The sequence below is a fragment of the Protopterus annectens genome, chromosome 3.part0, assembly GCF_019279795.1.
Source record: "Protopterus annectens isolate FY-2018-M chromosome 3.part0, PAN1.0, whole genome shotgun sequence".
In the NCBI taxonomy this organism is placed as follows: domain Eukaryota; kingdom Metazoa; phylum Chordata; order Ceratodontiformes; family Protopteridae; genus Protopterus; species Protopterus annectens.
Window position 1 is genome coordinate 188294432 of NC_056731.1, and position 27840 is coordinate 188322271.

At 41.0% G+C, this 27840-nt stretch overlaps 1 protein-coding gene across 1 annotated transcript in view; it reads right to left on the bottom strand.

The window, feature by feature from the left end:
* The window catches only part of GTPBP4 (GTP binding protein 4), an 869480-nt gene that overhangs the window by 225670 nt on the left and 615970 nt on the right, over positions 1-27840 (bottom strand). The window contains exon 16 of the mRNA XM_044064686.1: positions 3223-3366. Within this exon, the coding sequence (XP_043920621.1) occupies positions 3223-3366 (144 nt within the window). The remainder of the gene's footprint in view (positions 1-3222; positions 3367-27840) is intronic.

Below are 27840 nucleotides of genomic sequence, written 5' to 3' on the forward strand. Positions count from 1 at the left end.
AAGTTATGCACTTGTTGAGGCAAGCATAACTGAAAGGTGTCTTACCTACATGACTGCTCTTGTTTCTAACTGTATAGAAGCTCTTAATATGTTTGTCTTTAAGCAATGTTAAGGCCATGGGCAAATTGTACATTATCTGGCTTGCCTGTACTTTGATGTTACAGAGCAGATGTTCAACATCCAAAGTTTTAGCTTTGCACCCTTTTGTTTTTTCTGAAGCCATAGCCAATCCCTCTGGTACATAGGAGTAGATGTTTATGTATAATTCTAATAATTGCTGTCATCACATTTGTTTCATTGATGTTCATAGCTAAATGGCTTTTTATGCTTGATCCTTGCTGTAAGAAGTATATTCATATGTTTACAGAAATGCAACAGTTACAGGTACATAAAACATGACAGTAGTATGAAACATATTGTTGGCGGTAGTCTGATTTATCTAGCTTGTTGAGGAAATGTGTGAAATTCTGGATATCAGTGAATAGAGAAACTTGTACTGACGGCTTGCAATGGACAACAGCTGACACTGAGGACTAACAGTATGCACATTGTTCACAACAGTAGGAGTAGGCACTGCATAGCAAGAAGGAAATAATTTAATTTGAATTAAAATAAAAAAAAAAAACATGAATAAGAGCAGACACTAGCAGTAGTACACAGAAATATAAGGAGAACTCCGTAGTATGTGTAAGGGAAAATGACGCCAAGGACTGAAAATCTATGTAAGGCAAATGTCCATATTCTTAAAGAGTTGTGTTTTTCATTTTATTTTATTTTTTTTGCAAACACAGCCCAATCTGTCAGTGGCCAAGATGAATTGTAATCAGTGTATGTTGCAGGCATTTGTAAAGGAATACTTAAACTCCTTTATATGAAGGATTGAGAAAAAACAGTTTTGTAACCTGATTCACTGTAAAAGTGCTACTCAAGATGATAGGAGTAAGAGAGATGAGGGAACACTTTTACTGGCACACCAGGCAGACAGCAAGCAAATCTGTTTGATGTGTATTGTCATGCAAAGCTGACTCACTAGCTGAACCTTGCAGGGCAGGAAATGTGATACTCTTGCTAGCAGGGGTATATGGGAGGAGTAACTGAAGAAGAAACTGAGGCATATCAAAGTTAAATGCCTAAAAAAAGGCTGATATCTCTCAGCAAAGAGCCACTATTTCTGGAAGCTTTTTTCACAGAATGTGTAATACATCAGCAGTAAACACATTTGTAAGAGGCACTGCATGACTGTGAATTATACTTTTACTGAGGCCTCTGAAAAATAGCTTCTCATCTCAGTTCTTCCATTCTAAGTGAATGGAACAGTACTGTGACAATACAGCTATGGGGGTAATCACCAAGTCTAGTACCTCGCAGGATGTGCAGTAGTAAATCCCGGCCCAAACACGCCTCCAGCCGCAAGGACCTCACACCCGCATGAATATTCACATCGCCGCTGCCGTGGCAAGGCAGCATCGCTATGAATATTCAATAGTTGTTTAGTTGAATCAAGTCAGAAAAACAAGTTTGTTCACACAACTTAAACATACATTTTTACAGACTTTAACACTCGCAAAGATACAGTCTGAGTACTCAAATTACCATGTTATTATTTTTGCGCTTTGTCCAAATTTCTTGCGCTAGAACATTCAGAGGCATTTATTATAAAGCCTGGCTGGTGATTATTTCTTTACAGTTAAGTAGGGCAGTTATTAATACCCAATTATGCGTAAATTCTTTTTCACTGCAAAATATTATGCGTAATTAAGTTCAAACCTGTAAAATGTTATCATTACATACTAGCTACTCCTGCATACTCCAGCTATTGATAAACCACCAGTTATCTAATGATTGAAAAGGGAGTAGGTAGTGCAACTGAGAGTTTAATTGGTTCTCCTGTTAGCTTGGATAAAAGTATTACAAATGTTATCACTGAGTGTGTAAGATGTTCACTTTAGCTTTTTGTAAAGTAGGTCAGCTAAACTGTTTCTATCGGACGTGGAACGGTGTTAGTAACAGCATTGCACCTTGTCTTACCAGGCAAATACACAGTGGGTAAGGCTCAAAGTAATAAGCTAAACCTGTTGATTTATTTTACAGTCTAAATTATTAAATGCCATGGTTTGTTCTTTACTCGTTGTTTAACTTTTTAACAGGCTATGTGTATTCTGTAACTTGGCAACTTACCTAGCCTTGCTTATTGTAGTAGTAAATAATTTGCTGAAACGTTTTTAGTAACACTGTCCAGTGCTTGTTAACAAGTAAATTAAAAACAAGTTCTTTCGTGTTTTCTGTTTCTTACACAATAGTCAGCTAACAGCATTTGAATTGAAAATAATTACCCACTGCAAAGCGAAACATGTCTTTGTTTAGTACACGTAGTCATAATTGTGTACTATACGCAGTATAACTGTTGTTTTGGGTTATGCGTTAGTAATGCCGGTTTCATATGCTGATGCCTGTTTGTGATTGCACAGTATGTAGAATGTGGAAATACGCATTATTATTTTAGCGATGAATGCCAGTTATTACTGGTATTCTTTTGCACTTATAACTATTGTTTTTGGAGAGTAATTCCGGTTGTTTTGGGAACGTTTGTGTAGTGATTTACTGACTAGACACAGTATCAAGACTGTGGAAATTAGCATGCCTGTCACTCAAACTCGTTTTTCCCCTGCCAATCAGTTAGGCGAAGCCCAAAGCTGCGCAGAACTACCTGCGAGGTACTACACTTGGAGATTACCGTTATTGGCACTAAAATCTCAAATACAGTGGACTTGCAGTGGATTATGGGCTAGATTTTGTTTTAGAACAGAACTAATTCTTATCAGGAAGTCTGCCTCCAGGAGGGCAGTCAGGGGTACAAACAGAATAAAATTGGTATTTACTACTTCAATGTGGTACATACAGGTTTGCAAAGAGCCAAACTTAAGGAAAAGTGAAAAAATATATATATTTTCAATTATTTTCCTGTAGTGGTCCTTTAACCTGTTTCCCAGTCTACATTTTAGTCAAACAAAGAAGTGAACATTCCCATCATGACAACACAGAAAAAAATCAGATGACAATTTTGAAGTAAATGGCTCAGGAATATGCAATGATATATAATGCAATAAATATACTGCTGCAATATATGGAGAAGGCAGCTTTTTTGAGGGGTAGGAAAGAAGTAATCTCAAAAACACAAAATGAAGACCAAAACTCATAAGCCATTCTAATCTAGAAACAAACCTTTGGATCTCTGATTCCAGATGCATCTCGAGAAGGACGAGAGGCACTACGGCTGCGAACTTTTGATGTTGGTGGTTCAGACTCTTCTCTCTTGCGCTTCCTGGTAGCACTCCTGGACCTCTGAGCCTGAGTGGCATAGTGAGACTGAAATTAAAAAATACAAAGAACTCAGTGCAAACAAACTACTCAAACATTTAATAAGAAACATTTTAAACCGAGGAAAAAACACTGTATTTAAGAATTGTCAAGATACATGGAGGATTCCATGTTTTCAGGGTGCCTCTTGCAGTAGCTTTATTATTATGGGTTTTGTCCCTATTGCAGTTGTTGGCAATCCGGAAGAGTCCACAAATGTCACTATAATAATGACATAAGGCCACAATGCGAGTGGCACCTTTACATGTCCTCCATTTTTCCCACCCTCGTTAACTCCATCCTTGGTTACCTTGCTAGATAATCCCTGAAAAATAAAGGCTGTGGCAGAGGTCTGAAGACTAGACAGAATACACAGATAAAATCAGAGAGAGGAAATGGAGTGAAGGCAGGTAGGTAAGAAACGGTATGGGTCTGATAAAAGAGGTATCTCTTGATAAATTTCTGTTATAAGCAGTACACCATGTAAGTCTTCTAAACCTTACTCTGGGGTTTATCTTGCATTAGATCTTATCACAGGACAAGTATCCAGTTAAAATTAGGAAAACAAAAAATATATACAAATAAAAACTTAAACATACTACGACAGAATGCCTTAAAGAGCATCTTTGACATAAGACATTCTTCTTCTAGAAATCATATGTACATAACAGGCCTATTCTTGCATTTCAGTTGATATATGTCAGGACACAGAAATCACTGTCAATCAAGCCCTGTACATTAAATTTTACATTTATATTACGTTTACGTGACAATATGAGGACACAGTAAGTGAGCAATAAGGTCTAAGAGGGGTTGCTATTAAAGGGGAAATAACAGACTGCCCAGAAGTGTTGCATGTGATAGTACTCCCTTCTCCTGGATGTCTTATTTCCTGTAACACTCAACCTGGAGGACATTACTGTACTTAGAAAATGGATTGCTAAATTATTTTGTAGTTTTTTCAATACATACATATATAAACATATATATATATATATATATATATATATATATATATATATATATATATACACACACACACACACACACATATGTGTGTGTGTGTGTATATATATATATATATATATATATATATATATATATATATATACACACACACACACACACACACACACACACACATACATACAATGGATACAAAAATGTACATACCCCTGTTATAATGCCAGTTTTTTGTGATATAAAAAATGAGACCACAATAAATAATTTTAAAACTTTTCCCACCTTTAATGTGACCTATAACCTATGCAAGTCAATTGAAAAATAAACAAATCTGTTAGGGAAAAATATAAAAAAAAAAAACATACAATAAGCTGGTTGCATAAGTGTGCACACCCTTAATACTTTGCTGAAGCACCTTTTGGTTTAATTACAGCATTCAGTCTTCTTGGGTACATACCTGCCACCAATTACAGAGAGACTGATTAACCCCAAATAAAGTTCAGCTGTCCTAGTTGGATTTTCCTGACATTTACTCAGTTGCCTGCTACAGCAAAACCCATGGTTCACAGAGAGCTTACAAAGCATCAAAGGGATCTCATTGTTAAAAGGTATCAGTCAGGAGAAGGGTACAAAAAAATTTCCACAGCATTGGATATACCATGGAACACAGTGGAGACAGTCATCAAAAAGTGGAGAAAATATGGGACAACAGTGAAATTGCAAATAACTGGACGTTCTTCCAAACCTTTTGAAAAGATGAGGCGAAAACTGGTCAGGGAGGCTGCCAAGAGACCTACAGCAAAACTGAAGGAGTTGCAGGAATTTCTGGTAAGTACCGGTTGTGTACTACACGTGACAACAACCTACCATATTCTCCACATGTCTGGGCTATGGGGTAGGGTTGCAAGATGGAAGCCTTTTCTTACACTTAAGGTTGAACTTTTTGGCCACAATTCCAAAAGGTATGTCTGGTGCAAAAACAACACTTTGCTTCACCAAAAGAACACCATCCCCATGGTGAAGATTGGTGGTGGCAGTATCAAGCTTTGGGGTTGCTTTTCTTCAGCTGGAACTGGGCTTTAGTCAATTATGAAGAGTTCCAAATACCAGTCACTTATGGCCCAAAACCTTCAGGTATCTGCTAAAAAGCTGAAGATCAAGAAGAATTTCACCTTTCAACACGACAATGACCCCAAGCATACATCCAAATCAACAAAACAATGGCTTCACCAGAAGAAAATGAAAGTTTTAGAATGGCCCAGCAAGAGCCCAGACCTAAATCCAAGAGAAAATCTGTGGGGTGACCTGAAGAGGGCTGTGCACAAGAGATTCCCTTACAATTTGACAGATTTGGAGTGCTTTTGCAAGGAAGAGTGGGCAAATATTGGCAAGTCAAGATGTGCCATGCTGATAGACTCCTACCCAAGAAGACTGAATGCTGTAATTAAATCAAAAGGTGCTTCAATGAAGTATTAGTTTAAGGGCGTGCACACTTATGCAACCAGCTTATTGTACGTTTTTTATATTTTTTCCCTTAACAGCTTTGTTTGTTTTTCAACTGAATTGTACAGGTTATTGGTCACATTAAAGGTGGGAAAAGTTTTGAAATTATTTCTTGTGGTCTCATTTTTTATATCACAAAAGCCTGGCATTTTTATATATATATTTGCAGTGTGATTACTGGGGAAGTCCACTGGGCTGAATTGACCCATTTTCAGTGGAGGCCCGGGAAGAAAAGCTCCATGATGCATTATGCAATTTAGATACAACTGATAGTTAATATTAAAGATAATATTATGTAGAACAGTTACTCATAAATGCATTCAATATCATGCATAATTAACAAATTCCTTAAGGCTGAAGGTAGGGATCATACATTTTCATTTGAGGAAAACAGTTGTGTTAGGTGTGGAAAGAGTTTACATACAAACCTTTTAAGAAAATGTAAATACATACACACATCAACAGTAGAATGCTATTTACAATATTTACAAGGTTGGGCTGTGTGAGGGTAGCTGTAGGAGTTGTTGAGAGCTTAGAGAGAAGCTATAGAAATTGTTGAGAGCTTAGATAGGCTCATAGGAAGATAACTATGACAGTTGTAGAGCTTGGGAACCAGAGTGAGAACCCCCTTTGATTAGGCTGGGTGAAAGCAGGTACATTTCCATTTAGTAGACAGGTGTTTGAATAGTTGGGTTTTGAAGTTTTCTGAGTTTGGTCTGGTTCTTAGTGTAGAGGGAAGGGAATTCCATCTTTTGCCGAGTGAGAAAGATAGAAGTTGACCAGCAGAACGTTTAGGTTTATGGATAGTAATTAAGTTCTGATTTTCAGATCTGAGAACTCTGTTGGGTGTATAAGGGGGAAGGATGTTAGTTAGAGCGGGACATTTTGTTGGGTGAAATGAGTTTATATGCTGTAGTGAGTTGGAGATAGTCTAGTTAGTTTGGGAGTTCAAGCCAATTCAGGGATTGTAGGGTTAGGCAGTGATGGGTGGTATTTTTAGATTTAGAGATTTCGTTTTAGCGGTTTTCTAGTTTATAGGTGATACAGGAGAGCAGGTTGGTTAGGAGAGGGGCTCCATATAATAAGGAAGGAAGAAATTAAGTTGAGGCCAGAGTTTGCTGGTAGAGTTGGAGAGAAAGTGATTATTCCTATACAGCATACCTATCTTTTGGTGGGTTTTCTTAATATTTTGTTGAATATAAATATCAAACTTGAAGTGTTCATCTACAGTAATACCAAATAGTTTGGCAGAGGGGACCACTTTTATAGGCGAGTTGGTTTGACTATAGACTTTGAAGTTGTTTTTAACATAGGAGAGGGTCTTTGTGGGAGGGAATACTAGAATCTTTGATTTATTTGCATTGAGAGAGAGAGGTGGTTAAGGCGCATCCAGTTTTCAGTTGTTGAGAAGGCAGTTTGGGTTTTAGTCAGGAATTCAGAGAGATTTGAGGCAGAGCAGAGTAAGGTTGAATCGTCTGGATATTGAATGATTTTAGCATCAGGAATAGCAGTGTGAAAGTTACTGATGAAGATGTTAAAAACCATTGGCCCAAGGATGGATTCCTGTGGTACGCCAGTTGGGGTAGGTAGGAAGGAAGAGATAGAGTTCTTCCATTTGACTGCCTGTGATCTGTCTGATAGACAGCTGGAGAACCAGGATAAAGCATTATGTGACAGATTAAGGTTTGAGAAATGACAGAGAAGGTGCTTGTGGGAAACAGTATCAAAGGCTTTAGACAGATCGAGTAAAACAGTAGAAACTAAGTGTCCTGAATCTCTGGCTTGATTGACAGTTTCTAGGAAAGAGAGTAGAGCAGTTATTGTGCTATGGCCTGGATGGAAGCCATGCTGGGTAGGAGTGAGAAGATTGTTTTGGGTCAGGAAAGGCATAAGTTGGAGGTGGATGCATTTTTCTAGGATTCTGGAGATTGGTGAGAGCAAAGCAATGGGGCGAAAGTTTGAGATGCCGGTATTTTTGCCTCCTTTATGAAGAGGAAGAATATAACCTGAGCGCCAGAGTTTGGGGACGTATGATTCTTTTACGGATCGGTTAATAATGACACTGATTGGGAGAGCAATGCCATCAGCAGCACATTTTAGGAAGGAAGAGAGACTATTGTCGGGAGCGTTAGAGCAAGGTTTAAGTTTGGATAAAAGTTTTTTTTATAAAGTTAGTGGAGATGGGTCTGAGTTCAAACAGATGAGTTGAGTTAGAAGGGGGAAAGTGTAGAGCAGTTGGGTTATTATTGAGAAATGTCTTGGTGAGGGTAGTAATAGTTTCTATGAAAAATTAGTTAAGTTCAGAGCCTATTTCGAGGTCAGATTTACTTGGGTCAGGACAGGGATTATTCTTGGAGCCTGGATTGAGGAGTGAGTTTACAGAGTTCCAGAATTTTTGGGTGTTTTTATTGTTATTGGACTGAAGTTTGATATAGTAGGATTTTTTGTCTTTGGTGATTAGTCGTTTTGCATGGTTGCGAAGCTGTTTATATTGGAGCAAGGTATTGGCCAGTTTACTGTTTTGGTAAAGATTCCATAGTTTGTCTCTGTGGTGCATAATCTGTTTTGTCTCTTTGGATAACCAAGGAGCAGTTTTAGTTTTTATCCTTTTGTTTCTTAGTGGGGCTAGTGAGTTTAAAGTACTAAGGAAGACACAGCTGAAGTATTCTATAGCTTTGACAAGAGAAAGGATGCTTAGAATTTGCAGTTCATTTGTTTGAAAGTATTTGAGAAAGTAGTTGGGTTGAAGCTACTGAGGTTATGAGTTTGAATGTATTTATGCTGGTGTGGGAAGGAACTAATTGAGCGATGTATAAAGGCTGGCAAGTGGTCGCTAAAGGTATCAGGAATTGTGCCAGAATTGGTTATTTTATTTGGATCTGAGACTAGGATCCAATCTATAGTGGATCCAGGAGGGTTTATTTTGTTAGGTCGGGTGATGGAGAGGATTATTTGAGTGAAGTTATAGAGGTTAATGGATAGGGAGGGAGAGGGGCAAATGATTTTATTCCAGTCAATATTCACATCACCAAGGATATAAGTTTCATAGTTAATTTCAGTAGAGGCCCATAGGAGAATATTTTCGAGTGTAGAGAAATTGTTACCAGGTGAGATATGATACAGATATGTTTATGTTTATTTAGTTTTAGAATTCCATCAGTTAGCTCAGTGTTCTGGAATTGGAATTAAGGTAATAATGTTGGAATAGACTAGGGCAGTTCCTCCACCTATTTTATTTAGTCGGTCATTTCTGAGACAATGAAATCCTGGGAGCAGAATCTCAGAGTTGAAGATAAAGGCTTGAGCCAGGTTTGAAGATGGCTAAGGTATATGGTTGGTTATGGCTTAGCCAAGCATGAAATTGGTGTACTTTGTTGTTTAGACTTTGTGCATTAATTGTAAAAATCTTTAGGGTGTTGAGATAGAAGGAAGAGGGTAAGGGATGAGTGTTGTTAATAAAGGATGTAGGACCAGGGTTAGGATGGATATCACCAGCTTGGACTAGGTTGTTGAAGGAGATATCCTTTAGCCATAATGGTCTGTCAGGCATGAATTTTGGTAGATTGGAGCAGGTGACAGTGTCTTGACTTTAGAGAAGAAGAGTTTAGGGTGAAATAGGTGCAGAGAGTTGGGCTGAATGAGAGAAGAGGAGATAGAGTGGAAATGGGAGTAAGAGTGACTGAGAAGGTAGGTTTGTATGGTAGTTGTCTTTGTAGGTGGTATTGGACAAATATAGGAAAAATAGGAAAATAGAGAAGGCTATGAAGAAGAAAGGGTTTAAAAGGTGATGGAGGTATTTTAGAGATTTAAGGAAAGAGGAGGGGACTATAATTACTGGGTGGAGTACAATTTACAGAGTTTAAGAAAGATGGCTATAGGTGGGAGGAGTAATGAGGGGGGAGCTGGTATTGGGTAATTAGGCTGAGAGGGTGGGGTAAGACAGGAATAAAGCTAGGAGTACTGGAGGCGGGTGGGAATTGGGGGTAGGGGAGCGGAGTGAGCCCATAGAGCGAACAGAATGGGAAAGAACACTAGAGGTGAGTATGGCAGAAAAAGTATCAGCAAAGATCAGTTTAGTTGGAAGGTATGAGCTAAATATTTCCAGCCAGAAAATGAAGGCTGCCTTTACAGAGGGTGGTTTAGCGGGGGGGGGGGGGGGTATTTACAGTCTAAGGATATTAACTCAACCAACTATTTGTGAAAAAATAAAACTTGTTGGGATTATAAAGATCTAGGATTTATATTTGTAGATGATGCCACCTAATGGTAGAAGGAGAGAGACAACAGCAGTTGGACTTAGGTTTAAATATATTCTAGGGCAGTGATAACAGGAGGGGGAGAGGGCAAACAGTCTGTGGTAGGCTGACAGAATGTGCACGCGGGAGGGCAGACTAAATTAGTGTTAAGCAACATACATTTACACAATCTTGTTTGGGGGGGGTCTTCTCAGTAGTATTTGTCTATGTACCAGGCAAGCTGGCCAATTCAGGGTGTCTTCTGGTGATGGCCGGAGGTATTCCTTTTGCGTTTAAAGCAGGGAGGGAGCACCTGGGATGGATTAATTTACACAATCTCGTTGGGGGGGGGGTCTTCTCAGTAGTATTTTTCTAAGTACCAGGCAAGCTGGCCAATTCAGGGTGTCTTCAGGTGATGGCCAGAGGTATTCCTTTTGCATTTAAAGCAGGGAGGGTTCACCCGGGATGGATTACGGGAGGCAAAAACAAGCAGCCTAAACCGCAGGACCAGCACAGAGGAGCTGTGGATGCTCAGGACAGGATTTAAAAATATATACATACATATACACACACACACACACACACACACACACACACACACACACACACATATGGATCCCTACTACATTACTGAAAGTACAGAAGACTGAAATTCACAAGACAAAAAGACTAAGTTCAAAACAAAAAAATTTGACATTGCTGAAACTTGAAACCACGAACCGTGCATGTCAAACAGTGTTACGAGATTTTGAAAGGAGATCTTGGTATACGGTCGGAAACCAGGTGCGCTACATAAATACTAAATTTTAATGTTGAATTATACGTTTTGTAATGCTTCATAATGTAGATCACGGTACAGTTAGGATTGGGAAATTTACCCTTTTCCCCACTGTAGTGTGATCTTGGAGTTGGTATATATAATTTGCAGGGGGTGTGAGACACAGCCCCCCTGCAAAAACATTAAAAAGGCTATATTTGCTTCTTAAGTTATTTGTTTAAATGAAGTAGTTGTTTTTTGTCTCTCCATTCAGAAATCTCTTACTGCTGTTTGACATGCAAAGTTGGTGGTTCGCGGTTTCAGGTATTGGCAATGTCAAATTTCATTGTTTTGTACTTAAAAACTTTTTGCCTCATTGTTGTGAATAAGAAGTTATAGCCAGTAACCATTCGAAGACTCAACTCCAGCTCTGGGGTAGAGTTGAAGGAGGAACTAGCAGGGGTGTGGACCCACAGTCGTCTGTTGAGACGGACTATGCAACATTTGGGCCAGTACCTGTGACTTAAGTAATCTACTGACCACTCTCTCTAGGTCATGATCTGACAACCTGGATGACCTTGAAGATCGGCTCCGATGGCTCATAGAAGAGGTGAAGCGGGCCGAAAGTATCGGCTCCAAGGAAGGAGACCTCGACCTCTTCCTGGAATGAGCCATCGAGCCGATACTATAGATCCGGAGCCGACCTCGAGCTACAGATTCGGCACCGATAGCCGCCGGTGCGAAGGCTGTTAAGCCAGAATCGGCTCCAGCCGAGGCGAACTGCACGAGCGGAGTCGAGCGGCCGCAGGCTTAGAACACAGAAGCCTGGGCCTTGGTAGATTTAACTGATTTGGATGGAGCCGACTTGGCGGAGAGCCCTCCGGTTAAGAAGGCCCCTAAGATCAGTTTATTACTTCCTGCAGGACTGGGGACTCTCTGGCTGAAGGAATGACAAATAGCAGGAGTCCTGCAGGTGAAGAGGGCCCAGACAATACAGGCAAGAAGTGTGACCGTCTGTCAGAGACATCTTCCTGACAGCAGAGTCACACACTCTTAAAACCTGAGACATCCAGCACGAGTCACACTTAAAAACTGAGACCCTCTCTCCTTTGACATGGTGCTTTACACAACACACACACACACCAGTCAAAAATTACTTAAATAAAATACCAAAAAGGTATTTCTATAAACAACACACACACCCTAACAGGGGGATGGGATTTGACTAAAATAAAATAGAAAAGACAGGGATTTTCTGTCACAAAAGGTAAAAATTAACTAATAACCAATAATTAAGGGGTTTTAAGAAAAAGGGCTTAAAATCTTAAAAGAGAATCACTTACCAGGAGCTGGTAAAAGCAGGACCTCATAAGCGAAGCGGCAAACGAGATCTGGGTACTTACCGCCTTGCATCATGGGATATGGGGCTGCCTCGAGCTGGTAAAAGTGACTCTCGAGCTTAGCAGTGCGAGGGATCGGCTCCGAACCCATCAAGCAAGAATGAAGGCGAGATTGACAACTTAACATTATCAGTCTTCTGTACTTTTGATAATGTAATAGGGATCCACAAATGCATATATTGATTTCAGCTTAAATTAACATCTGTACTGCCAACACACTTTGGTCAACAGTACAGATGGTCAAAAAATGTGAGAGACTGATGGTTCCTGGGGTAGGAAGTACACCCCTGCCTAGGGATTGTATGGTCTTGTACCTAGTTTATACAATTAACAGTGTAAGTGGGAGATGCAAGGGGGCTTGTCCCCTTCAAACACACAGTTTTCTTTTCTGCATGCACCGAGGATTAGCTTCAGAGTATGTGCAGTAGCATGAAATACTGGAACACAACACAAGCTTGTGTTGTGTTCCAGTATTTCAGCTTTTGTATTTTGGAGTGTGTTTTTGGACTATGTGCAGTAGCATATCAACATTAATGAGTAGACCCACATACATTATGTGTGCGTGTGTAAATACAGATACATGTACACATACATATATATATACATATATAAATACTAAGCATGTAAAAAATTACATGTGACCTGCCTTGCCTGTTCCTCTTGGTATTTAATAGGTTAGGGTGCTCTTAAAAGCTGTTGTGGGTTCCCCTTCAAAACATTTGGTATCTGAATCTGTAGGAATAAATGCATTGTTTTGTTCAGACAAAGAAGAAGGAAGACCAGGAGCCCGTCATGGTTAATATTCATTACTTGTAAACTACCACTTCTTTCGGCTGCTTCCATTATGGGTCAACACAGTGAATCATCTGTTTCCATTTCTAGCTGTCCTCTGCATTTTGCTCTGTCATAACAACCACCTGCATGTCCTCTCACCACATCCATAAACCTTATCTTTGGCCTTCCTCTTTTCCTGTTACCTGGCAGCTTCATCCTTAGCATATTTTTCCCAATATACTCTGCATCCCTCCTCAGCACATGTCCAAACCAATGTAATCTTGCCTCTCTGGCTTTGTCTCCAAACCTTCCAACCTGGGCTGATCCTCTAATATACTTATTCCTAACCCTGTCCACCCTCGTCACACCCAGTGCAAATCTTAACATCTTTAACTCTGCCACGTCCAGCTCTGACTCCTGCCTTTTTGTCAATGCCACTGTCTCCAAGCCATATAACACAGCCGGTCTCACTACCCTCTTGTAGACCATCCCTTTCACTTTTACTGGTACTCGTCTGTCACAAATCACTCCTGACACACTTCTCCATCCACTCCATTCATTACTTGTAAACTGAAATTTAAAAAGTTAAATTTAAAAATAATATTATTTTTAAATTTCACTTTACAAATAAAGAATTTTAACCATGACAGGGTCCCGGTCTTCCTTCTTTGCTTGAACAAAACAATGCATTTTTTGCTACAGATTCAAATACCAGATGTTTTGAAGAGAGAGCCACAATGAATTTTAAGAACACCCTAACCTATTGAATACTAAGGGGAACAGGCAAGGTAGGTCACATGTAAATTTTTACATGCTTAGTATTTCAATGTTGTTAGACCTGCTAGGATTAAGCAGATAATTACTAACCATCTTAAAGGGACAAAGACTTTATTATCGATTTACATACATACATCTATATATATATATATATATATATATATATATATATATATATATATAAATATATATATATATATATACATATATATATATATATATATATATATATATATATATATATATATACACACCTCTCTCTCTCTCTCTCTCTATATATATATATATATATATATATATATATATATATATATACACACACACACACACACACACACATATAGGTTCCCTACCAAATCTTGAAATTTCAAAACTTCAAACCTCTGATTACCAAATTGAAATGTCAAAACCTGACAATGGAGATCACTGTACAGTGAGGAACGGGAACTTTACCATTCTCTTCACTGTTGTGTAATCTTGGAGTTGGTATATTTAAGTAGCAGGGGGTGTGGGGGGCACAGGGGGGCTTGCCCCCCCTGCAAAAATGTGACTTCAGAAGTTTTAACGTTTTAGATTTTTTTTTAACATTTCAATATTTCAAGACTTCGATCCTCTGAATTTCGGTAATCAGAGGTTCAAAGTTTTGAAATTTCAAGATTTGGTAAAGGACCCAGACCCATATATCTATATCCATCCATAACCCCTTTAACCCATTTTTCACATGAGGTCAAAGAGTCACTTCAACAGTGACAATCATCTCGAGCCAAGGTTTAAACTGCCTGGTGGCTAACCCTGCCACGGAAAGGTAGCTGGCCCATACGGGGAACAAGCCCACAACCTCGGCGTTATCAGCAGCATCTATATCTATGTATATGTGTGTGTGTGTGTATACATACATATATATATATATATATATATATATATATATATATATATATATATATATATACACACACACACATATATATATATATATATATATATATATATATATATATATATACACACTGAGGACGCTGTGAGCGAAACCGGCCACCGGTCTGTGTTTTAGTTGGGCGGTTAGCCTAATAAACTTCTTTACACCTTGGCCTGGATCACACACACACACATATACATACACACACATATTTTGATGTAAAATAATTCCTTGGCCTAATTATTCAAAGTTGATGTAAGATGCATACTTGTTGAAGTTATTTTAAATCCAGAATGTAAGTTGCATATGTATTTAAAAATGTACACCTGCGAGCTTGTGCACATGCATGCGCACACACACACACACACACACACACACACACACACACACACACACACACACACACCACAAAAACAATTAGTCACTTTATTGACTGCACAAACCTTAAATGTCTGACTGTGATCAAACGAAGAAATAACAAAAAATAATAGCCATATTATTACATTTTAACTCACTAGGGTCAGGTCATATAAAGTAGAGTTGTCTACCTACCATGTTCGAGTGTATTCACTGTTGCAGTCATTACACTTGGGTTATCCTGCTGGCAGGTGACCCGCAGTCGGCCCGAGTTCCAAAGTCTTGGTCCGGCGTCGGTTGCTGTCACCTCCTCCTTGATGTCAGTGCGCCAGGGGTATAAAAGATGCAACCAAAGCCATTTTCGTCAGTTTTTTCTTGCCCCAGATGTCAAGTGCCCCCAATAAGGAAAGGCTGGAAAAAATTATGTCAAAAAACATGCATGTACCAAAATAAAATTTCCTTCATCTACAAGCAAATACATTACATAGGTTGTAGAGAGTTGAGAAGTACAAAAAGGACCCAGCAAACAGAAAGGGGGATGGTGGGTGGGTAACCTGGACTGCAACAGTGAATACACTCGAACATCTACATTTATGGTAGGTACACAACTGTACTACGTTTATAGTGTTTCACTGATGCAGTCATTACACTTGGGTTGAATCCCAAAGCTGAGGTTGGGTGGCTGGGTCTAAATGGGATTAGGAGAGGCTACCAGGCCCTGCAGAACTGCAGTGGCAAAGTCTGCTCTGGATTTAGAGTACAGAGGTAAGTGGTAGTGCTTAGTGAAAGTGTGCACTGAACTCCAGGTTGCAGCTTCTAAAATGTCTTTGGTTGGCACTCCTCTGAGAAAGGCTGCTGAAGTGGCTGTTGCTCTGGTAGAATGTGGCCTTATGCCCTTAGACACTGATTTGCCATGTTGTGCATAGCAGAAGCGAATGCAGTGTCCTATCCATTTTGAAATTGTCTGCTTTGAGATAGGCTTTCCTTGAGATCCTGCAGCATAAGCTACAAACAGTTGCTCAGTTTTTCTGAAAGCTTTTGTTTTGTCCAAGTAGAATCGTAGCTGTCTGTGTATATCCAAAATGTGCAGAAGTCTCTCCCCTTTATTCTGGGGATTTGGATAGAAAGTTGGCAAATGAATGGTTTGGTTAAGAGCCACACTGGAAACCACCTTTGGCATAAATGGTGGGTTTGTCCTTAGAGAGACCCTGTCCTGATGAAAAATGATAAAAGGTTCCACTGCCATTAATGCCTGTAACTCTGAAACTCTTCTTGCTGAAGTTATTGCTAGGAGCAGAGCAGTTTTCCATGATAAGAATTTTATATCAGCTGTGCTGGCTGGCTCAAAAGGAGGCAGTGTGAGCTTTTCTAATACAAAATTGAGGTCCCAAGTAGGCACTGGTGCTCTCCTTGGGGGTCTTATGTTTCTTGCCCCTCTGAGGTACTGCCTTAGCAGTGGATATGAAAAAATAGGAGGTTCCGTACTGTAATGAGCTGAAATGGCAGAGGCATGGATTTTAACAGATGAAAAGGATAGGCCTTTGTCAAGCATCTCAGTTAGGTATTGTAAAATCTGAGGTATATTTGGAACAAGCGGTTCGAGTCCTTGTGCCTGGTTCCAAGCACAGAATCTCTTCAATTTTTCTGCATAAGATTTCTTAGTGCTGGGCCTCCTGGCTTCTAAAATGACATCCATAACAGCTTTAGAGAGAGGAGTGGTTTGAGTGGCTAAATTATCTGCCATGCAGCCAGATGTAAGGTTCTGAGTTGACTGTGTAGAATCTTATTGTTTTGTTGAGTCAGAAGATGAGGGAATTTGAGGTAAGAGCCAGGCTGGGCCTCTAGACAAGCTCTTTAGGATTGGGTACCAGTGCTGGCGTGGCCAGTCTGGGGCAATCAGGATCATTTTTGGCTTCTCTTGTCTGACTTTTAGGAGTACCTTGGGAAAAAGAGGCAGTGGAGGGAAGGCATAAACTGTCAGGGTTTTCCAGCTGAATGAAAGAGCATCCACTTTCCATGCTTGTGAGTGTTAAGTTCTTGTGCAGAATTTCTGTAGTTGGCAGTTGTGAGGGGAGTCAAAAAGATCTATGTCCGGGCGTCCCTATTTTCTTGTTATCATGCTGAAGACCTGTGGATTTAGTTTCCATACATGCGGATCCATGAGATTTCTGCTTAGTTCGTCTGCCAGTATGTTTTTCTTTCCTGGCAGGAATTGTGCCTGCAGATGTACTTGATAGGTCAGTGCTGTGCTTCAGAGAGTCATGGCTTGCCTGCAGAGGGGGTAGGAATGTGTGCCCCCTTACTTGTTTATGTACCACATAACTGCGATGTTGTCAGCGTTTAGTAATAGTTGTCCTGGACGTAGTAGATCCTTGAAGGCTGGCAGGGCATTCTGTACAGCTAGCATCTCTTTTTGATTGATGTGAAGATGCATTTGTTCCTTGGTCCATGTTCCCCGAATACATTTTCCTGCCATATGTGCCCCCCAGGCATAATCCGATGCATCCGTTGTTATTGTCTGCCTGGCAGTGGGTAAGATGAAGAGCTGTCCCTTGTTGTGGTGACAGGCCCTGTACCACCATCGAAACTCCTGTTGTAGACAGGGAATTATAGTCACTATTGTTTCCAGGCTGTGGCAATGCTGAGTCCAAACACTTTTTAGATACCATTGTAGTTTCCTCATATGCAGTCTTGAATATGGAATGAGTAGAATGCAGGAAGCCATGAAGCCCAGGGCCTGCAGAATTTTTCTTGCAGGGAGCTGCGTCTTTGTTGCCATCATTTGAAAGTAATGAGTCAGTTGCCTTTGTTGTCTGGCGTGAGATAAGCCATCTGGGCAGTTGTATTTAAGCTTGCACCCAGGAATATTATCTCTTGAGAGGGCACTAGTTTTGATTTCTTTTCGTTTACTGTGTACCCTAGGCAAATTAGTAATCTTTTTACAAACGCCAGATGCTTTAATAGAATGTCATTGCTCACTGCTTGAATAAGGCAGTCATCCAAATAGGGTATATCTGAATTCCTCTTTGTCTGCAAAATGCAACTACTGGTATCAGGCATTTTGTGAAGACCCTGGGCGCAGTAGATAAGCCAAAGGGCAGTGCAGAGAATTGATAATGCATTGAGCCAGCTATGAATCTGAGGTATCTTCTGCAAGATCGTCTGATTGGGACATGCAGGTATGCCTCTTTGAGGTCCAAAGTAACTAGCCAAACCTTCTTGCCCAGCATGGGTAGAAGTTGCTGTAGTGTTAACATTCTGAATTTTGGAACATCCAGGAAAGTATTTAGGGTTGACAAGTCCAGTACTGGTCTCCAGGCTTTGTCCTTTCTGGGAACCAGGAAGAGTCTTGAGTAAAATCCTTGTCCCTGTTCTTGCTGTGGTACTCTTTGAATAGCTCCCATGTCCAAGAGAGCAGCAATTTCCTTTTGTGCCTCTGCCCATTGGTTTTGTGGCAGGTCCGGCATACCTTCTGATTTTGGAAGAGTGTGAAAGTGGAACCTGTAACCCTGAGAAACTATATTCAGTACCCATTTGTCCTGGGTGATTATGTGCCAATTTTGTGCGAAAAGTGCTAGATTTCCCCCTAGGGGTGCTGCCAAAAGGTAAGTGCTTGGCTTTTGTAGAGGAAAGTCATTGGGACTGTTTCCTATAAGGTTGTGATTTGTCTTCTCCTCCTTTGGGGGCAGAAGCACCCCATTGTTTAGGTCTGTAGGAGCCTTGTGGCTGAGACCTGCCTCTTGGGCATCTGTATCTGCCTCTTTGAGGCCTGTCTGACACCTGAAAGGACCAATTTTTTGAAGACCAGTTTCTACTAAACCTAGGTGGTTGAACCTGTAAGAAATCCTTTACTGTCTGCATAGATTTTGCTTTGTCCTCCATTTTCTTTAACACCTCTTCTGCCTTAACACCAAACAAAGTATCATGCTGTAATGGAGCATCCAATAATTTTACTTTAACATGTTCAGGTAAACTTTGTTCTTTCAACCAAGCATGCTTTCGAATGACAGAGCCTGTTACTGCGGCTCTGCAAGAAGCCTCTAATGAATCAAAACCACATTGCAGAGTATGCTTTCCCACTTGTTCAGCTTCATGCAATAATTCCTGCATTTCCTTATTGTCAGGATTCTCTGAATTTGTAAGCATTTTCTGTTTTAACAAAGACATAAGGTACTGTTGGTATTTCAGCATGTGAAACTGGCAGTTTAAAGCCCTTACAGCGAAAGTAGCATAAGTGTAAACTTTTTTCCCCCATCTATCCAGAGCTCTAGAATCCCTATCAGAGGGAACAGAGTTTTTAGCAGTGGAAGCCTTAACCCTTTGGGACCCTGAGAAATTGTTTCAGGGTCAGCAGCAGGGTTTTTATAAAGAAATTTATGAGAGTCAGGGACCCTGTAATACCTGTCTGGCTTGACTGGTGCAGGGGGTAAAGAATCAGGAGACAGACTGGATTCAGAGAAAACATCATCAACTATATCAAGCACAGGGGGGATAGCCAGAGGCCTGTGCTGAGGCAGTAAAATTAAATCTCTGAGCCTTTTCTTTGATTCTGAATAATCCTGGCTCTCCCAGTGGAAATGTTCCCTCATGGTGTGCAGAATTTCGCCAAAAGAGTAATCCTCAGGTGGAGAGGCTGAAGGTATAGATTCTTCAGCATCAGAGTCCTCATAGGGAGGAAGAGAACAGCCCTGATCTGAAGAGGAATCAGAGGAAGAGAACAGCCCCGATCTGAAGAGGAATCAGAGGAAGAGAACAGCCCTGATCTGAAGAGGAATCAGAGGAAATAGAAACCTGGTCAGAGGAATCATAGTCAGTGTCTTGCCTAGGCCTTTTATCAGGAGGGGGATGGGAACCCCTGATCAAAGTAATTAAGTCTTCAGCCATTTTAAGCATCTGTTTCTTTGGCATGGTTGACTGTCCAGGAGAATGCTGTACTTGTTTCTTTGTCTTTAATGGTGTCTTTGACTGTACTTTGGCTGCTGCAGAGGATTTAATAGTAAGCTGTGAAGGTCTGAAAACACCCTCAGAAGCAGATGCCTGCTCAGCGGCTCCGGACCCATCTGAGGGAATATTTTCCATAGGCCCAATATCTTGAGTATCCACAGGCCTAGTTATCTCCACATGGGAGTCGGAAACGGCCTGTGGATCTGAGGTAGCGGGTGTCAGGGGCTGCGAAATCCCCTCACTGAGAACTGGCGAACAGCCTAGAAGAGGCTTCGCCATCGGTTTTGGACCTCGGATGCCTGTCCTTTTCCTTGTCTTTGCGTTTTTTATGAATTCAGGTCGTCGGTTGTGCCAACGGCATTATATAGTTAAACCTTCGGCCAAAGTAATGAAATGCAAAATCAAACCAATGTTTAATAGTGCGTTTGTTGAATCTAGCACAAAACCGACAACTGGTAACGTTGTAGTCAGGGCCTAGGCAAGGAATACAGTAAGAGTGGAAGTCCTTATGAGGTATTTGCTTCCCACAAGAAATACAATTGTTAACTTTTACTGATATCGGTCTGGAGCAAGAAAAAGTTTCCCCAATGGGGTACTTAGCTTTATTGAAGACTTCAGTTCTGAAACTCTATTTCGAAAATCTCAGGAGTCGGCCGACCGGCACTTGCGAACTGCTTCTGCTTCGGGCACCACGCGGCAAGAAAGACTGAAGAAAATGGCGTCAGTTGCATCTTTTATACCCCTGGTGCACTGACGTCAGGGAGGAGGCGACAGCAACTGACGCCGGACCAAGACTTTGGAACTTGGGCCAACTGCGGGTCGCCTGCCAACAGGATAACCCAAGTGTAATGACTGCAACAGTGAAACACGATGAACATCCTCCTGACAGAGACAGACACAAACACACACAACCATTTTGTTGATTGTGTACAGATCAGATGCTTGAATGTGATGAAATTAATGAGTTAAAACCAAAATAATTGTTACCATAATTTATTTGGCTCACGTTGAAATTCACATATAAATGCAAGCCATTACAAGACCAGTGTGAGCATCTCATTCCTGCCTTATCTTTCTCATGCCCTTTTGATCTTATTTCTGGGCTCCTTTTTCACCATTTACTCCTGTAGTACATTAAAGTAAGTCTATAAACCCTTGCAGTAAAGCATCACTTTCAAAAATCCAGGGAGAACTAGTCTCTACACTCTGCTACCTGTGGCCCCCCATTCCTCCTTTATCGTATCTGTGACCCCCTCCAATCTACCTGACAAGTTATAATGCACCAGTGCTCCCTCTGTTTCTTCTGATCACAATTAACAGCAACTATAGTACACCTTCTCTCTGGTTATATCCCACCCCCTCCATTCCACACAACACGGCTTTACTGGAAAAGCTCACCCAGACTCTGCCACAACTTGCTGTGAGTGGAAAGGTTAGTTTGCTTTTGCTTTCTTGTATTTTGCATTACTTTATTGCCTTCTTCTGTTTTGTATATTGTGATTTGTTTTCTTTGTACTGTGTTTTAATTGCAATTTGCTTTTAATTCCAAATTAAATCTAGGAAAGAGACCACAGCAGAGTCTCTTGCGAGTCACAAAGAATTTTTTCCTGCCATCCCTCCCTGGTGCTACTGTGTTTTTAAACTCAGCTGTCTTTCTAGTTGCCTGTCCCTTATGTTAATGTGACCACATATCTCTTCCCTCTCCCCTTTCAGTGGCTGTTTTGTGTAAGCACAAAATTATCATTTTGTGAAATCACCCCCCTTCAACTATTTAAATTTATTGTCCATCCCACTGTATTCCATAGAACCAGAACACAGTGTCCACCCCCTTTCAATCTATCTTGCACTTTTAAAATTAGTGACTCTCTACTCAGAGAGCCAAAGCTTAAGTTACCCCCCTTCATATTTAACTGCCCAGTGCACACCGCAGTGCTTAGGATAGTAACCCATTTTTCCATCTTGCTTTCAAAATCTGCAACATCTATTGCAAGACCACCTATTATTGGAGAGCCCACATGCTGCCTCTTAGTAGCCATCTTGGGATTAGTGCTTCTGTTTCTTCTGGCGAGAGGAGGAGCACATGGATATTATTTCCTGGAGACTGCTGATCACCGGAAAGCCTAATAACTGCTTCATAGCTAACAGCTTGGAATTTGTGCTTATATTCTGTTCCTGGTTACAGAAGGAACAAAGTGCATTGATTCCTGACTGTTTCTAGTTGGGCAGTGAGAGTGTCTGAGCTTGACATTCCCGATTGGTCTGGTTGCTATTTAAGGCATCTAACAGGAAAAGGCTACAACCGACCTACAGACCCTTGCATCATCTGGGACAAGACTGTGGATCACCAAATAGGCTGTAGCCTGCTTCTCATCTTGGGATGGTGCTAATGTGTTACTTCTGGTGAGGGAAGAAGCAAAGGAGCACTGTATTCCAGTACAGATAAGCTGTGTTGAGACCAGCACTAGTAGTAGCCAATATGCATCCATTCACACTACTCCCCTTTTTTCATCATCCTTGACAAGCTAATTCTTAGTTTTCAGTAAATACTGCTTGATTTTTTTAACTTCAGAATATCTGCCTAAATACTTCATCCTTGAATTTTCAGGGTCTATTTATTAGTTTCCCCACAAGTGTTTGGCAGTGCCCTGTACAGACACCTTGACATTTTTCCTGTAAAAGCATGACTAAAATTTCACCAATACCAAGTTGCACACAGGACAACTAGTTTGCAGTGACAAGCGCTGTCCCCAGAGCTGCAAACCAGATACTCCTGACATTGCTTTATATTCTCACTCCAAGTGTATAATCAACAAAAATGGGTCTGTTGCCATGAATATGAACTTTCCCACTTTCTATGTTAGCAGCTTGGTGGATATGGGCATCCTGAGGCAATGTAGAAATTGCCTGTTTACGGACAACCAGTTAATTCTCAAACAAACTGATATATGTGAGAGATGTATTTACACAATGTCACTGGAGGCAAAGCTCTCACATAAAAGTACACATAATGCCAATAAGGATGTCAGTAGTACATACACCGCAACCATCACACACAATTCAAAACAGACATACAAACCCACATATGCTGAGGCACTTAAGTGTAACATTCATAAACCCCAAAGACCTCCTAGATGAAGTACACATAACAAATACCCTTGTCAGCCCTGAATGCACTCTTTCAGAACACCCACATCTACACATATAGCCACATCTCATGGAGACTCTACTTCTAAGCACATAAAGCAAGCCACCACACAATCCAACATTCTGGTCACTGGAGACTCCATCATGAGACACACTGATGTCCCTCTCACCAAGCTGAGTAAGGAGAAAATCATGGTCAATTGCTTATCAGGGCCTAGGATCCACCACATTACTCAGGCAATCAGGTCAATGGAGCACAAGTACCAGTATGACTCAGTTATAATCAGTGTGAGTGTAGATAACCTGAGACTTATCTCCTTAGACTATATGTAGACAGACATCATTGAGGTCTTGAAATATATGTCCCAGGCTGGTATGAGCCCACCAGTGAGTAGTATTTTGCCTTCTACAAGGATGATGCCACAATACGAACAAAAGATGAATGACTAACAATTGACTTAGATTTTGGTGTCATTCTAAGGGGTGCAATATTTGTCAGCATGGAAGGAGATGGTGAGCAGACTATGCTGTTTTGCCAGGAATGGTCTGCACCTCTCCCCTCTAGGCTTTTGAATATTAACTAAAACATTCTCTTCAGCCACAGTGCCTTTTTTAGGCAATGCCAAACTAAAAGTACTTCTGATATAGCAAATCACCACCAAGAAAATCTAAAGGTATTACTGCTGAATGCTAGGAGATTAAACAAAAAATTCCACTCCCTAGAAGCTCTCTTCACCTTAGAGAATGCTGACGTCTGCGCAGTCACTGAGACATGGTTTAAAGCCACGGAGAGTACACCAACACCAACAGAATCCACACTGTGAAAGTAGCGGACTCCAAATCTGACTACCGACCAGTTACAAGTGGTGTCCCACAGTGATTGGTCCTAGGTCCTCTCATGTTTAGCATCAACTTCTCTGAAGTTCAAGCCAACACAAAGGGACTCTGGCTGACCAAGTTCGTAGATGATTGAAAACTGGGAGCCATTACTGATTCTCCAGCTGATGCAGATTCTACAAAAAGACATCAATGACTGGTGCCAGAACCATGGCCTTAAGCTCAATGACAAAAAGTGCAGTGTCATTCCCTTTGGGAAAAATTTGGTGCCCACGAACTACCACATAGGCAGTAGTCCACTAAACACCGAAGGTGTGATAAGAGACCTGGGGACACAGGTTGACAGCAACCTCTCCTTTGATAACCACATTGCCATTATAGTCATAAAGTCCTTCTATGTGGTACATCTCATTACAAAAGGTTTCTCATCCAGGAAGAAAGAGGTCGTATTCCCTCTCTACCCATCCCTCATTAGACCTATTATAGAATATAATGTCCCATTTGGTATGTACCTCACTAGACAGCTACAACAACTGGAAAGGCCACAAAATACCTCACTAAGAGGATTTTAGGCCTTAGACACATACCCTATATGGACAGACTCAAAAAACTCCAGCTATACTCTATTTCTTATCACCTACTTAGAGGCGATCTCTGCTTGACCTACAAAGCCATGTCTGACCCAGACCTGCTAGATATGCTACACCTAAAGAAATCCCAATTCCTCCGTGCCACATGCTCCAGGGACCTAAACCTCATTACCACAATAAACAGAATATGCTGGAGGGACAGGTTCCTAACCCAGAGACTTTCCATACTCTGGAATAAACTTCTCATTCACATCAAGCAGAGCACTTCACTGGCCCTCTTTAAGAGAAATCTTGACGAGTGGATGGGCAATAGGAAGTTCACCCTGGGATCACTTCAGTGGCCTTGCTTGACAGGGGCACTGGGAACTAAGTTTGGGTGGCATGATGCCAAGGAATTTTCTTGGGCGAGGCTTATATAGGCTCGAGGGCCGTTAGTCTAGTAAACACCTATGACAGTGCAAAGTTATAATGCCTTCCACAAATTTAGACCAGCTACTAAACAGACAAGGACTGAAGGTGGAGGTGTCTCGCAAAAATAAATACAACTCAAGGCTGGTCAAACAAAATAATGCACTTGAGCCACCCCATGTTCAAACCAACATAGGCAAAATCCAATACCTCTTCCTTGCAAGCTACAGGTCCCCCTCGATGACCCCAGGAAATCCATACCATGTATTTAAACTTAATGGAAACACTCAACATCCGATCCAATACCATATCCATGGGTGACTTTAATTACCCCACTATTAACTGGGAATCCTATATGACACCAAATGTACAGGCACAAGAGATTCCTGGATTTTGTAAACACAAACTCTCTGGATCAGACTGTCAATACACCAACCAGTGGTGCAACCATACTGGATTTGGTCCTCACTAATATGGGAGAGTGCTGCACACCCCCAACTAGTATAATGTTTTCTCTGGTAAGGTCAGACCACAAAATGGTCTCCTTTGAAGTAAAAATAAAACCTGGACCCCAGCTAACCCTGGAAAATTCAGGAACTACTCTAAGGCTAACTTCCTGTTATTAAGTGATAACCTGGCAAAATCTCAAACCCCCACTGAACCCTGAGAAGACTGCTTCCTATGGTAGAACTGTTCACAGAAACCCTATACAAGCATGTTAATAGCTGCATAGACGCAGCTGTACCCAACAGGAAGAAGTGCAGACTAACTTAAAAAAACAAGCCACCCTGGCAGAATCACAAAATTAATAGGCTGTATAACAGAAGAAAGAAAATCATGGCAAAAATTAGGAAGAGCAGCAACCAGCAGGATAAAAGCACTCTCATCAATCTAAACAAACAACTCAGAGGACAAATAAAGTATACCAAAGACAAATTTTGAGTTAAATTTCACCTCCCAATAGCTATGTCTGCAACCTCAAAGGCAATACACAACGGTGTGCACAGCTTTGCAAATGAAGCCACCTATACTGAAGCCAGAAGATATAGGAAACCAACTGGCTGACAAATTCATCTCCAACCTCTCTCTCCCCCTCATTTTTCCCTCAGGTAATACCATCAAATATAATTCCCTCTACTATCACTAGGGAACAGGTCCTTAACGCTTTCGCTAAGGTCAAGAACACTGCATCAATGGGCCCTGACAATGCCCCAGGATGCCTTCTAAATAGCATGAAACATGTCCTGTCAGGCCCTCTGGAATTGCTATTTAACTGCAGCCTCCAAAAAGGCTTCATGCCTCATGAATGGAGAACAGCAACAGTCCTCCCTCTTCACAAAGGTGGGCCATCTACAGACCCATAAGTCTCACTTGTGTTGCATGCAAAGGCATGGAAATGATCAAGAATGACATAGTAAACCTCCAGACGCTGGACCCAAACCAAACTGGTTTCATCAAGGTCAGATCATGCCAACTCAGTCTGGTGGACTTGTTTGAGAAGGTCACCAAAGCAATGGATGAGAGCAAACTAGGTTACACCACCTACCTTGACCTGGTCAAGGTATATGACAAAATACCCCACTCAGGCATTTTTGACAAACTCAACGGGTTAGGTACAAACCCGTACGTCATCAGGTAGATAGCCAACAAGCTCACAGACAGGACCCATGAAGTTAGAATTGGGGAGTCTACCTCTAGAAAGAGGCCAGTCACAAGTGGAGCACCTCAGAGATCGGTCCATGGACCACTCATTTTACACATTTACTTCTCTGAAGTCAAGGCCAATGTCAATGGTCTCTGGCTGACTAAATCTGGAAATGATTGCAAATTAGGAACGGTCACGGAATCCTACACAAACATAAATATTCTCCAGTAAGAGCTGACACAGACAAACAACTGATGTCAGAACCCTGGACTAAAACTAAAAGCCAAGAAATGCATAATAGTATCCCTTCAGGAAGTCATACACCCCTGATAACACATTGACAAAACACCCCTTAGACTTGACCCAGTGGTCAGGGACTTCAGGATGCACACAGAAAGTAATCTAGCCTTTGACCATCATGTGTCTACAGTAGTGAGAAAATCATTCTATGCTGCGCAACTTATAAACAAAGGGATGGCATCTACATCCAAGGAAGTCAGTGTTCCACTGTATTCAGCAATCATTAGCCCTATCACTGAGTACAATGCCCCCTTTGATATGTATCTAACCTTTGATATGTACCTAACCAGGAATATCCAACAAACAGAATGTTCACAGAGGTTCCTCACTAAAAGAATACAGGGTGCAAATAAAATGTCATATGCAGACCGCCTTCAGGCTCTATTTCAGTATTCTGTCTCCTACAGGCTGTTGATGGGAGATCTATGCCTGGCATACAAGGCATTATCAGACCCCTGTCTAATGGACCTTCTGCATATCCACAAAATAAACAGTACCAGAATTACCTGTTCTACAGACTTAAACCTTGTCTATGATATAAATAGGACCTGCTGGAGAGATAGGTGTGTATCCCAGAAACTACACTGTCTCTGGAACAGGCTCCCTATCCATGTGAAGCAGAGTTCCTCCCAGACCCAATTCAAGTGTACCTTGGACAATTGGATGGTGAACAACAAATTCATCTCTGGCATGGCATCTATGTCTCTAATGGACATAAGCAACCTGTAAATGGTTCATCTTCCAGGTCCCTGTTTGTAAATGTTTCATCTCCCAAGCCCCTACTTACATTTATCAAGGGTACCAGAATTTCTCAGAGATTTGTGATGCATGGCTAGGCTTAAAAAAGCCCTTGTGGTTGTTAGTCTAGTAAACACCAAAGAACGTAATAGAATGTTGGTGGGAATGCCTCACCATTCCTTTACGGCCAGGTGA